The 12826-nt window shown below is 41.0% G+C and overlaps 1 protein-coding gene across 2 annotated transcripts in view; it reads left to right on the top strand.

Annotated features, from left to right (window-relative positions):
- Positions 1-12826, top strand: part of XPO5 (exportin 5) — a 58385-nt gene that overhangs the window by 30919 nt on the left and 14640 nt on the right. For both annotated transcript variants that reach the window (XM_049892708.1, XM_049892717.1), the window contains 6 exons: positions 712-867; positions 2867-2908; positions 3440-3529; positions 4439-4638; positions 5231-5330; positions 6558-6739. In XM_049892708.1, the coding sequence (XP_049748665.1) occupies positions 712-867; positions 2867-2908; positions 3440-3529; positions 4439-4638; positions 5231-5330; positions 6558-6739 (770 nt within the window). The remainder of the gene's footprint in view (positions 1-711; positions 868-2866; positions 2909-3439; positions 3530-4438; positions 4639-5230; positions 5331-6557; positions 6740-12826) is intronic.

The raw sequence follows: 12826 nt of genomic DNA, 5'->3' as shown, positions 1-12826 counted from the left end.
AGCTTCTTGGATCCGGTGGACACTTGAGACTCTGTTGACATCTCCTGCCTGGAGGGGAGATGAGAGGGTGGAGGGGGTTAGAAGCTGGCGAAATGGACACTAAAAGAGAGAGTGGATGGAGAGAGCGGGCTGTCGAATTGGGAGGAGAGTAATTGGGAGTGTGCAGCAAGGTGTATATGGGTTTTTGTGTGAGAGACTAACTTGATTTGTAAACTTTCACTTAAAGCACAATAAAAATTATATTAAAAAAAAAAAGTCTAGCCATCCCAAAAGATTGTGACCCTTAGTCAAGTGAAATAATTCAAAATAGAGTTTTGGGTTTTTTTTTTTTTTTTTTTTTTTTGGCCAATATGTATATTAGCATGATTTTCAACAGTGAAAAACTGGCAACATTCTAAATTTCTGGTAGTAGGGAATGCTACATCCCTAATATGGCATGTGGCAGCATTGTTTATGAGAATTTTTAATAACATGGGTTAATAGTTTGAATTTTAGGGTTAAAAAATAGTATATAAAACTTTATATACTATTTTTTTATAAGTACAAATATAAAACTACATATGTAACGGTATATGAAAGTACGTATGTACCATATATGGCAACCGTATTATATGTTTATAAACTAGATACAGTCTAAGGAAAAATTAATAAAATTAGTTATCTTTGAGTGATGACAGCCACGTCAACATCCTTTTCATTCCTGTGTTGCAGGAAATCCCTGTTACTGATGGAATAGAGTTGTTGCAGATGGTCCTGAACTTTGACACCAAGGATCCTCTCATCCTGTCCTGTGTCCTCACTAATGTCTCAGCCCTCTTTCCATTTGTCACCTACAGGCCAGAGTTTCTGCCCCAGGTCTTCTCAAAGGTAAATGCCATCTCCTTTGCAAACTTGACTTTGGCATTTCTAAGCTAATTAATTTTTAACTGTTTTTGAATGTGGTGAGGCAGGCTAATAAACAGTCATTTATTCGTTCAGCAAATATTTATTCATTTCTTACTCTGGATCAGGCTATGGAAAAAACGTTCTACACTTTAGGAGTACTTCATCTGTTTGGGAAGAAAGGGATATAAACAGACGTTATACTGACTTGGCATTGCAGTTAATAGACTTGTGCACTGAGAAAGGGAAAGATTCCTAAGGGAGACATGCCTGAGCCAAGTCTTCAGTGACAGTCAGGAGTTGACATGTGGAGAACATGCGGCAGTATGGTCAGAGGGGACAACATGAAGAAAAGGCACAGGTGCCTGAAGCAGCTTGATGGTGATAGAATACAAAAGGACAGTAGAATGAGAAAAATGCTACCAAGAGGAAACAGTCAGATTCAGAAGGTGGGGCATTTTACCAGACAATTGGCTTAGACCTTTTATAAAGGAAGTGTTGTGGGGGAAAAGGCAGGGGACTGTTCTAGAATGAAGAAGACTGAAGAGATACAACAACCAACTTTAATTTATGAACCTTGGCTGTATTCTGGTTTGAAAAAATCTTTAAAACTTTCTTTGGACAATGAGGTATACGAACCAGATTTTACATGATTTTATGGAGTTATTTTTTTAAATATGATGATGGTATTGTGATTACTAGGAGATTCTACCGGTTCAGCATGATCCAAGAGAAATACAGCATAAGCCATATGCTGGATGATAGGGTTCTTAGTAGTAGGACAAAGGAGGCAGATGTGTTAGGGTTTGGTGATTGATTATAGCTATTGATTCACGCAGCAAGAGTTCATTGAGTGCCTTCTGCGTGCTAGGCTCTGCATTAAGGTCACACTCAGTGACTGTGTCACTGAGCTAACTTTCTAGGACGAGAGAAGCAATAAACCAATGATGTAATGTCAGGTAGCGGTGAGTGCTATGAAGAAAAATAAATCAAGGTATTAGAGTATCAGGGTCTGCTGTCAGGTTGGGAGGGGATTTGTGAGAAGAAGGGAGAATGTGGACAGTTTTCAGGTTTCCAGTTTGTGTGACTTAGGTGGGTGATGGGACCCCCACCTGTGCAAAATACTGGATTAGAAGGCAAAACAGGAGTAAGGAAGACAAGTGGGTGAGTTTGAGAATACTGTGTTTGAAGTACGTGTGGAACATCCAGGCGAAGACAGCTTGCAGTAAATGGGCTATTTCAGGTGGAAGGTCTAGACTGTAGAAAGTGATGAGATAAAATTAAGGCATCGTCAGCATAGAAGCGCCAAGAGTAGAGTTGAAGCCCTAGAAAATAGGGTTTGTATGTAGTTAGCAGATGTGTGATAAAACAGGGAACCCTGGGGATCACCATCACTGGGGAAGGAGGACAACAGTTGTAGAGCCCCAGATTAAAAAAGGAATGGCCACAGAAATGGAGAAAATGTATCACGAAGGCCAGTGGAGCTTTAAAAGGTTGGACTTGGTGCAACAGATACTCTAAGATCTGACTTGAAAAGTGTCCAGTGGGTTTTTCAATTAGATCTTCACCAGAGTGTTACTCCATCATAGCGGCCAGGGCAGAAGCCATATGGTTAAGGAGTAAATGGAAGTTTATCAAATGGAATCAGGAAGGGTAGATCATTCAACTTTTCATAAAAAGCAGAAAAGAGAGACATCCCCGTAGCTGAGTTAGAACGGCGACGTGGATTGTTTTGGGATTCGATGACTTTTTTTTCTTTTTAAGTGTTTCGATGATAAATTTGTGAATCTCAAACCTCTAAAGATATCTGACAAAATGGACATCTGAACCATTATGCCACTAATTGAAAGCCTTTTCTGTTACTATATTGTTTACTAAGAGTATACTTCTGGGTTTTTTGTTGGAAATTTTGTGATAATTACTGTTTAAAAAATACAAATTGTCTTTGGTTTTAATGGGTTTCCTTTTTTTTCCCTTCCCTTAGCTATTTTCATCTGTCACTTTTGAAACTGTTGAAGAAACTAAGGTAAGACTGTTAATTCAGCCAACAGCTAACTTGAGAGCAAAAGTATGAATACCTAATACTTAATCTAGATTTTTGTATAAATGGAAGAGGAGATACAGTAAAAGCAGTTGAGGGTCAGAAACGGTAGCCTCTCTTCATGGAATACTTACTAGCTCACGTTATCTGCTGCTGTGATTTAGGTGTTAGACGGTACAGAAAGCTTAGTGCTAGAAGTCACTGCTGAGTCCTCTTTCTCTGATTTTTCTCTGCCTGGCTGGAGAGCTGTACTCCTAAGAGTTACTTAGTGAAACTTAAACCATAGCTGTTGAGTTTTACTTTCTGTGTAAGAGTATAACACTTTGCTGTAGAGATAACCGTAGGCCAGATAGTAAACGTGGGCTTGTGCTGACTATAAATGTCACTCCATTAAACTCTCACATTTGTGAAAATTCAATGTGAATTTGCCTCTGAAGGAAATATTTACATGGTTCTATACAGCATCTGTAAATTATATTAAAAATGACTGTGAGTTTGTTGACTGCATCTTACCAGCCCCCAAGAACCCGGGCAGTGAGGAATGTGAGGAGGCACGCTTGTTCTTCCATCATCAAGATGTGTCGTGACTACCCCCAGCTTGTGCTGGTAAGCTCCCGGACCCTGTCTGAGAAGCCACTGAGGCCTGTTGAGTTTGGTTTTATTTCTTTTTAAATCCATCCCTAATTACACCTCACAAAATGGAAAGTCTAGGAACTATACCTTTGCTTGGAGCCCTGGTGGCAAGGTAGTTAGGAGCGTAGGCTGCTAAGTAAAAGGTCAGCAGTTTGGATCCACCAGCTGTTCCTTGGAAACCCTGTAGGGCAGTTCTACTCTGTCCTATAAGGTCGCTATGAGTCAGAATCGACACAGTGGCACACAACAAAAAACAAACATTGCTTTGCTTAGAGTAAACATCTTTGAGTTGATGTTTTCTTCTTCCCTCTACTTGTAGTGCAGTTAAAAATGCAAATATATTTCTCCCCTCAAAATGAAGAATTCTCCATGTGGAGGCAAAGGTTTTCATTATAAATGTACAGTTTTTTACCATACTATGTGATGTTCTTTAACTACTTCCTAATTTTGAGAGAAGCCAGACACAAACCTCAACCTGGTTTTAGGATTTCTGTAAGAAATTTTGCATTACTACAGATTACAAATTAACCAGAAATCCCCACGCTGAATGCAGAGAAGTTATTTGTCTGTGTATATGTAATGTATATATATCTTTGCTCACGAAGGTACCCAGAAAAGTTAATTAAAAAAAAATAATTGTTTTCACAACTGTAGTATGGGGAAATGCAGTTCCCAGGTACTCAAGACAAAGAACTGCCTTCAGCCTAAGTTGCCTTGCTTATTCAGACAACAGAACATTATAACTAAATTATTAAGTGACAGCCTCACAGGTCTGACCTTCCTGGTAATATCTTGGCATTCTCCTCACCTTCCTTGGATGACCCAGCCCTCCCAGAAGATCAGAACATCACCAACTGTGGCTCTTTTCTTTGTGATCTCCAGCCCAATTTTGACATGCTTTATAATCACGTGAAGCAACTGCTCTCCAATGAGTTACTCCTGACACAAATGGAGAAGTGCGCCCTCATGGAAGCCCTCATTCTCATTAGCAACCAGTTCAAGAACTATGAGAGACAGAAAGTATTCTTAGAGGAGTTGATGGCACCTGTGGCCAGCATCTGGCTTTCTGAAGACATGCACAGGTAGAGGAGCTCCTTCATCCCTGACTCTCTTTGTACACAAGTACCTGTTCTGTTTTATGAGCTATGCCCAGGGCAGGGGTCGGGGGATATAGTAATATTGAGGTGTAGTGGCGCTATCTGTGATACCTGAAGTTCTCTGAAAGTAGACTTTTGTAATGTATTACCTGAAAATATCTTGCTGTACAGAAGTGTAGGAGGGAGGGGACGTGAGTACAAATGGATAGTATGGGTAATGAGACCACAAGTGAGATCTGCTGTAGTGTTCACACATTTGAAAAAACAAGAACAAGAAATAGGGGTTACCCAAAGTAGGAGCCACACAGAGACACTCATCTGTGCCCACATAGTAGTTAAGTTTTTTTTGCATTCCCAAGCATATCATCTTTTTATTTCTTAAAGCGCTGTTAATAACACTTAGGAGTGGAGAGAGAAGTTTAAACTTTCAAATGATAGTCTGACAGTTTGCTTAAACTCTTCTCACTGTAACAACTGTTCTTTGGGGCCAAATAGTCATAGCTTATTAGCTCTTGTGGAAGAAATTGTCCTTGCTTAAAATTGTGATATAACTGGTTTTTTCCCCTCCAACCTTCAGAGTGCTGTCAGATGTTGATGCTTTTATTGCCTATGTGGGTGCAGATCGGAAAAGCTGTGACCTGGACCTGGAGGATCCCTGTGGCCTGAACCGTGCACGAGTGAGTGAGTCTCTCCTGGGAGTGGGAAGTTGCATTGGCCACAGTAGGAGTAGGGTGTTGTCTTTTGTCCAGTTACTCATAGGTTTGTTTTTTTATACTGGCGAGAAACCTAGGCATCCACTTCCCTAAGCTTCTCCTTATTTTTGTTCTTTAGTCTTGAATTCTTGAGTTAGATCCCATAGCAGAGCAAATAGTCTTTTCTATGAAGTCATTATTTTGGCTTTGTTGTTGCTGTTAGGTGCCATTGAGTCAATTTCCGACATGTAGCGACCCCATGTGACAAAGTAGAACTGTCTCATAGGGATTTCTTGGCTGCAGTCTCCACAGAAGCAGATCACCCAGTCTTTTTCTCGTGGAACAGCTGGGGCGGATTCAGACCAAAAACCAAACCCATTGCCATCGAGTCAGTTCCAACTCATAGCGACCCTACAGCTCTTAACCGCTGTGCAACTAGGGCTCCTTATTTTCGGCTTTATCCATTGCCTTCTAGTCAATTCTGACTCATAGCAACCCTATAGGACAGAGTAGAATTTCCCTGTAGGATTTCCAAGGAGCAGCTGGTGGATTCAAACTGCTGACCTTTTGGTTAGCAGCCGAACTCTTAACCATTGCACATCAGAGCTCCTATTTTGGTTTTAAGGATCTTTAAGTAGTTCTGAAGACTGAAGGTGTAATAAGGCAGTAGGTTAGAGCTTGGTCAGCAGGGTGAGTCCTCTCTGGCATTGCTCTCTGGCATTTAAAGTCCTAAATGCTGGCCTAAGTTTCAAACCTATTTGCCAGTGCTTTGCTATTCAGGTAGGCATTGTTCCTGGCTCCGTTATGGTAAAAGTCATATTAATTAACCTAAAAGTAGTAGGTTGGTTGAGAAGAACATGAAGGGGGATTAGGGCAAAGAGCTGTGGAGGGTGCAGAGTCTAAGCCATCTTGGTGTCCAAGCTTGGATGGTATCCAGGCCACCCTCTAGCCAGGGTCCTGTGGGAGAATCACTACAGCCTCTAGGAGAACATCCTCATGAAAAGGAAGCTTCCAGAGCCTACCACCAGTCCTGAAGATAGTTAAGAGGACCCCTCTTGGACTTGACTAGGATCCAATAGTGGCTAGAGGCGGAGGGTTCTTTCCTTCTCCCTGGCCTCTTTATCTCTTTTGCCATAACTTTGCATATATCTAATAGCAGTTTTGCCTTGTACTTCTTTTATGTTTACTTTTCATTTTAATGTTTCCCTCTAGATGCGTTTTTGTGTGTATAGCATTCTGGGTGTTATAAAGCGAACTTGCTGGCCCACTGACCTAGAAGAGGCCAAAGCTGGGGGATTTGTGGTGGGTTATACACCCAGTGGAAATCCAATCTTCCGTAACCCCTGCACAGAGCAAATTCTGAAACTTCTTGACAATTTGCTTGCCCTTGTAAGGTGAGTCAGAATAATGATTTTTCTCTGCTTGTTTTAATTTTTTTTTACCTTAAGAATCTCAAAAACATAATTTGTGTATATGTTTTCAGATCATAGTGTAATAATGAGGGCTTAGGTCTTGTCTCGTCCTAGAGGTGGTCTCTTCATTTTAAAAATAACATCACCTCTCACTTGCACAAGTCTTGCATTCCATGAGAACTCATGGGGACTAATTCCAAATGGCTTTTCCCATTTTGAATCTCCCCCGTGTTCTCCTACTTTGTTATACTTCATTCTTACTTTAATGTTGTTTTATTTGTCTGAATTTTGCCACTAAAGGTATTTTAATTGGGAGCAGGACCGTTGCTTTAGGTAGTGGTGCTTCTCTGGGTGGTATTCAAACAAGCTGATCTGAATTCACCAATAATGTCTCTGGCCTCCGAAGAACCAAACACCCACTCATAGAACATACCAAAGGGAAGAGTGATAGTTACATTTTTCACTTCAGTTTCCTGGATCCTTCTCAAAGTGGACTCCTAAGACTAGCAGTGTCAGCGGTCACCTGAGCACTTGCTTGAAATGCAGAATCAGGACCTCACCTCAGGCATATTAAATCAGAATCTACATTTTATTCCCAGGTGTTCTTATGCACATTAAAGGTTCAGAATCACTATTCTAGATTACATGAGCTAATATATTCAAATAAAGGTAGGCCAAGTATAGGCTTGTTGGTTACTAGGTGCATGTTTTTGTTTTTTTAATTAATTTTTATTGTGCTTTAAGTGAAAGTTTATAAATCAAGTCAGTCTCTCATACAAAAATTTATATATACCTTGCTGTACACTCCTAATTGCTCTCCCCCCTCGTGAGACCGCACACTCCATCCCTCAACTTTCTCTCCTTGTCTCCATTCGGGCAGCTTCTAGCCCCCTCTGCCATCTCATCTCCCCTCCGGACAGGAGATGCCAACATAGTCTCATGTGTCTACTTGATTCAAGAAGCTCGTTCTTCATCAGTATCATTTTCCATCCCATGTTCCAGTCCAATCCCTGTCTGAAGAGTTGGCTTTGGGAATGGTTCCTGTCTTGGGCTAACGGAAGGTCTGGGGAGCATGGCTTCCAGGGTCCTTCTAGTCCCATTCTGACAATTAAGTCTGGTCTTTTTATGAGAATTTGGGGTCTGCATCCCACTGTTCTTCTGCTCCCTCAGGGGTTCTCTGTCGTGTTCCCTGTCAGGGGAATCATTGGTTGTGGCCAGGCACAATCTAGTTCTTCTGGTCTGAGACTGGTGTAGTCTCTGGTTTATGTGGTCCTTTCTGTCTCTTAGGCTCGTAATTACCTTGTGTCTTTGGTGGTTTTCATTCTTCCTTGTTCCAGATGGGTTGAGACCAATTGATGCATCTTAGATGGCCACTTGCTAACGTTTAAGACCCCAGACACCACTCTCCAAAGTGGGATGCAGAGTATTTTCTAAATAGATTTATTATGCTAATTGACTTACATGTCCCCGGAAAACTGGGTGCATGTCTGATGATTTAGGGATGTTCTCTGAAGAGAAAGATAGGTTTGGTATAAAATTCATTTCTTATTGACAAAAGCAGATTTTGAGTGTCGTTTATCTCCCACAGTATTTTAAGTAACAGGTTAAAGCTCTCTCCCAATGCTCTTTTGCTTCTTGTTGTTCAGTGCTGTCAAGTCAGTTCCGAGTCATAGCGACCCTGTGTACAACAGAACAAAACACTGCCCGTCCTGCGCCATCCTCACAATCATTGCCATGTTTGAGTCCATTGTTGCAGCCACTGTGTCAGTCTATCTCATTGAGGGTCTTCCCCTTTTTCATTGACCCTCCAGCTTAACCAGGTATGATGTCCTTCTCCAGAACTGGTCACTCCTGATAGCATGTTCAAAGTACATGAGACGAAGTCTCGTCATACTTCTAAGGAGTGTTCTGGCTGTACTTCTTCCAAGATAGATTTGTTTGTTTTCTGGCAGTCCATGTTATACTCAACACTTATTACCCAGGGAATAAGAGCAGAATTGCAACTGGACAGACCAAATTACTCGTATCTCAGGGAAGCTCTGCTAGCATCAGCCACCCTTAGCCAGAAGGGTAAGCACCAAAAGTTTTAAGTTAGTTTTAACCAAATTGGAGGGCTGGAGTATCTGATAGAGGATACTCTGTGATACATGTCTGTGGAAATAGACAACATTTTGTTCGGATTTCAGAGGAAGGAAAGAGGTGTCAAGAAATACAGTTTGGGGTGTTGCAAAGGTCGTAAAATATTTAGAGAAAGGCTTGTTCTTATTTCATTTTTAAAATTCTGTAGCTTAGAGAAATGTGAATGTGATGAAGTAGGCTTCTCTCTCCAGGCTTCTCCCTGTTAGGCCTGTATTCAGAATCCATGAGGTGAGAACCCAGATCTGGAAACAAGATTGATTGCTGGTTGAGTTAGGAGGCCACAAGATAACAGTATGATTATCATCTTGATATTTTTCCAAGAGTTCAGTGTTTTTTGAAAATTCCAAAGTTAATCAGAACATGTTTTGATTAGTCGTTAATCAAAATGAAAATTTTTGTAGTTACTGAGCAGTTAGACTCCTTGAGTAATATGAAACTGGAGCTATTAGAGTTTTGATTTTTAGTAAATTATGTGTGTAGGTGAGTTTTCACAAAGTGGACACGTTCATGTAGTCAACACTCACATCAAGAAACAACCTTACATAACCCTTCTTTTCAGTCATATTCTGCCCCTTAAGGGGGTAACCCACCGTTCTGACTTTTAACATCTTAGATTCATTTTGCCTGGTTTTTTGAACTTCATATAAATGGAATCAGAAGTGTTTACCCCTTGGTGTCTGGCTTCTTTTGCTCAACATTATGTTTGTGAGATTCATCCATGTTACTGCTTGTAGTTGTGGTTTCTTCATTCTCATTGCTTGTATGGTATTCCATTGTGTGAACATGCTGTAGTTTATTTATCCAGTGTTGATAGGCTTTTGAGTAGCTTCCAGTGTTTTCCTATTACAAGTAGTGTTGCTCTTAATATTCTTGTAAATGTGTTTTGGTAAACATATGTATATAGTTTCTGTTGGGTATTCACCTAGGCGTAGAGTTCCTGGTTTATAGGGTTGTATATTTTCAGTTTGCATAGGTGGAACCAAACAGTGCTTGTACTAATTTACATTCTCACCAATTGTGTATTGGAGCTGTGCGTCTTAAATTATTATTTTTTTAGTAGAGAAAAGTTTGTTTTCCTTAAAGATGTGATAAGGTATTAATAGCACCTCCTTGTCAAGTAGTCTGATTAATGAAGATGTAGATAATGATATTGGACTTGTCTAGAAAAGGCAATGTAACAATTATGTATCGATATGGGAACCTAAAGTAAAGCAGGCATTCAATTCATACCTTCAATGAACGGATATTTATGAAGTGCCAAGGATTTTCCAGGTGATAGAGATACAACAATATACAAAACAAAGATAACCAGCCCTTGTGGAGCTGATATTCTAGCACTGCAGTCACCAGTATAATAGCCACTGGCCACTTGTGCCTGTTGAGCACTTGAGATGGAGCTGGTCTAAACTGAGATGAGCTGTAAGTGCAAAATACACACCAAATTTCAAAAACTTAGTTCCCCAAAAAATTTTTCAGTAATTTTTTATATTGATAATGTGTTAAAATGATATTTTTGATACATTGGGTTAAACAAGATTTAAAAAATAGTTAATTTTACCTGTTTTTGTATTTATTTTTTAATCTGGCTAGTAGAAAATTTTAAATGACATACATGGCTCATATTAGTGCTGTTCTTAGAGGGTTGGGTGGAGGAGAAATGTGGGGAGAGAACTTTGGTTCTCAAGGTTCGGTGTCGTCATTATCTGTTTAGAATGGTAACAGCTTTTCTGATACCTTGAAGTTTGATACATTGTTTCTGTATATCTTCTATATGATTAATTGAAATGCTCATGAATATGTGAAATCTTGTTTAGCCTAGTGATTACACTGCTAGCTGGTGATGCTAAGAGTTTTTAAAATTGATGCAGATCATACAAAACTTAAAATTTTTATTACCAGGTTGTCCTTTTCTTTAGAATGAGCTAGTTTGATTATTGGTGGCTTTGAAGCGCTGACATTCTGTCACCAGGTGGTTGGAGCTGTTACTAGGTATGTGAGCCCAGGAGTCCATTCACTTTTCTTGTATGGATTCAGCTTAGGTGTCCAGGTAGTCAGTCACCAAGTGTGTGGTGCAGGTTCTCACCTACAGTCCTAGATGAGCAGGGGTGATTGGTGTAGGCATAGGTATCTGGGTGCAGTAGGGGGTCATGCGCTAAGCAAGGAAGGATGCTGACAACCGCCCCTGAGTATCTGTGAGGAAAGTACGTCCCTGTTCCCTAGAGCGCACAGGTGGGTGGGTTTTGCAGCCATACTGTGGACACTCAGTGCTGTTGGCTGTAAGGACTGGGAGACACCACTTATTCTTGGACCCCTGTCACGGGTGGCTAGGTGTCATGGGTGGAGCCACCAGTCCTCAGGCCCCTGTTGTAGGTAGGCGGGGATCCTGCTGAACAGGCAGAGCGGTGTCATATGTCACAAACCTGCCTCTCCACCATGTAGTTGAAAAGGTTGAAGTTAGACTTCAGGTATATACCCTGTTGTACTGTGCTAATGAGGGCCCTACGCTGTTGAAGTGGACCCACATGGGTCTATTCAGGGGTGAAAGGCATTCAAAGTCCATGGACCCCTTGTGCCTGTGCCCAGGCAAAGGAGTTGTTTCTGCCCTGAGTTCCCAGCTGAGGGGAGCTGACAGATTATTTTTTCCACTCTTGGTTAATTTATTACCTCTCCAAGGCTGGGAGAATGGCTCAGGGTGAGTGTAGGGTCCTTCTTCCAGCCCAGGGGATACAGCCAGCTAGGATCCAGTATAGAGCAGGAAGGGAGCAGGTAAATGGGAGACAGGTTTTTCCTGAAGGAGTATTTTTGGATCAGTGAGGTAAGTTAAGCACAGGTACTTACCTGTTTGCCAGTTGAGGGCCACTTCTTACTAGTTCTGGAGGGTTGAGCAGACTGTCTGCTGCTCGTTCTCTCCTGATGTGCCAAATTGGTCCCAGACACCACGGTTTGGTTTATGGCACTCATGCCAGTGGAATCCCCCTGTGGGGTGCTGGTTCCCACTGAGTCAGGCCTGGAAACTCCTCGTTGTTTCCGAACCATTTCTCCCTCCCCCTGCCACTCAGTCCAGTTCGTCAACTTGGCCTTTGATGTTCAGGGCACCTGCCTTGTCATATATCATCGATTCACTTGTTTTTTCGGGTCTTGTAAGAGGGACTATGGGAAGCATGTGGCTACTCCGCCATCTCGGCCCCGCCATATCCTTTTTTTTAGAGCCAAGCCATACCTAGCCCCTCTTAATGTGGAAGCACAGAGCTTTAACTTGTGTGTCAGGCAAGCCAGTGTTTCAGGGGGTTGCATACTATTAGAGATTATAGATGCCTCTGCTTATAAACACCTAACTGGAGTCAAAGGTATTGGAGCTTTATGCGCTTTGTGTCCTCCTGTCTCCTCTTGTGAGTAGAATTGCACCCATAGTGGCACCATCTCCTTGAGGAGGAAGAAGAGAGGAGACTGTAAGGAATACTAGGTGTCAGGGACATTTACCATATTGATACATTAACCCTACTGTTTTTTAAATTGTATCTTGAGGCTGCAGTCACATTTAATTCAAGAATAAAAATAGTTGTCTGGTCTGCTTATTGTATACTAAGACTATGGATTCTTCTTAAGAAGGACTGATTTTTATCAGAGATCATTTCATAGTATTAGACATCTTCCCAGAAAAAATAGAAATGTAATTCGTAAGCTAAAAAGATGACAAATTGCAGTTTTTAGAAATAAATGAAATATTAAGATATTTCCAATTCAGAAGATGTTGGATAAAATAATACAGAAATTCTTTCCAAGGCATAACTGAAATTTTGAGAAGGAAAAGAAAATCCTTAAATGCCAGTAACAAAATGGAGAGTCCGAAAACCTGGGTGGTAAGTGCAATGAAATGATGCTATGACTGCCCTACAAAGTGTAATAAGTCTTAGAAACCTAATCATATGG

The sequence above is a fragment of the Elephas maximus genome, chromosome 1 (assembly GCF_024166365.1).
Source record: "Elephas maximus indicus isolate mEleMax1 chromosome 1, mEleMax1 primary haplotype, whole genome shotgun sequence".
Lineage (NCBI taxonomy): Eukaryota > Metazoa > Chordata > Mammalia > Proboscidea > Elephantidae > Elephas > Elephas maximus.
This window is presented reverse-complemented; position numbering and strand designations above follow the sequence as displayed.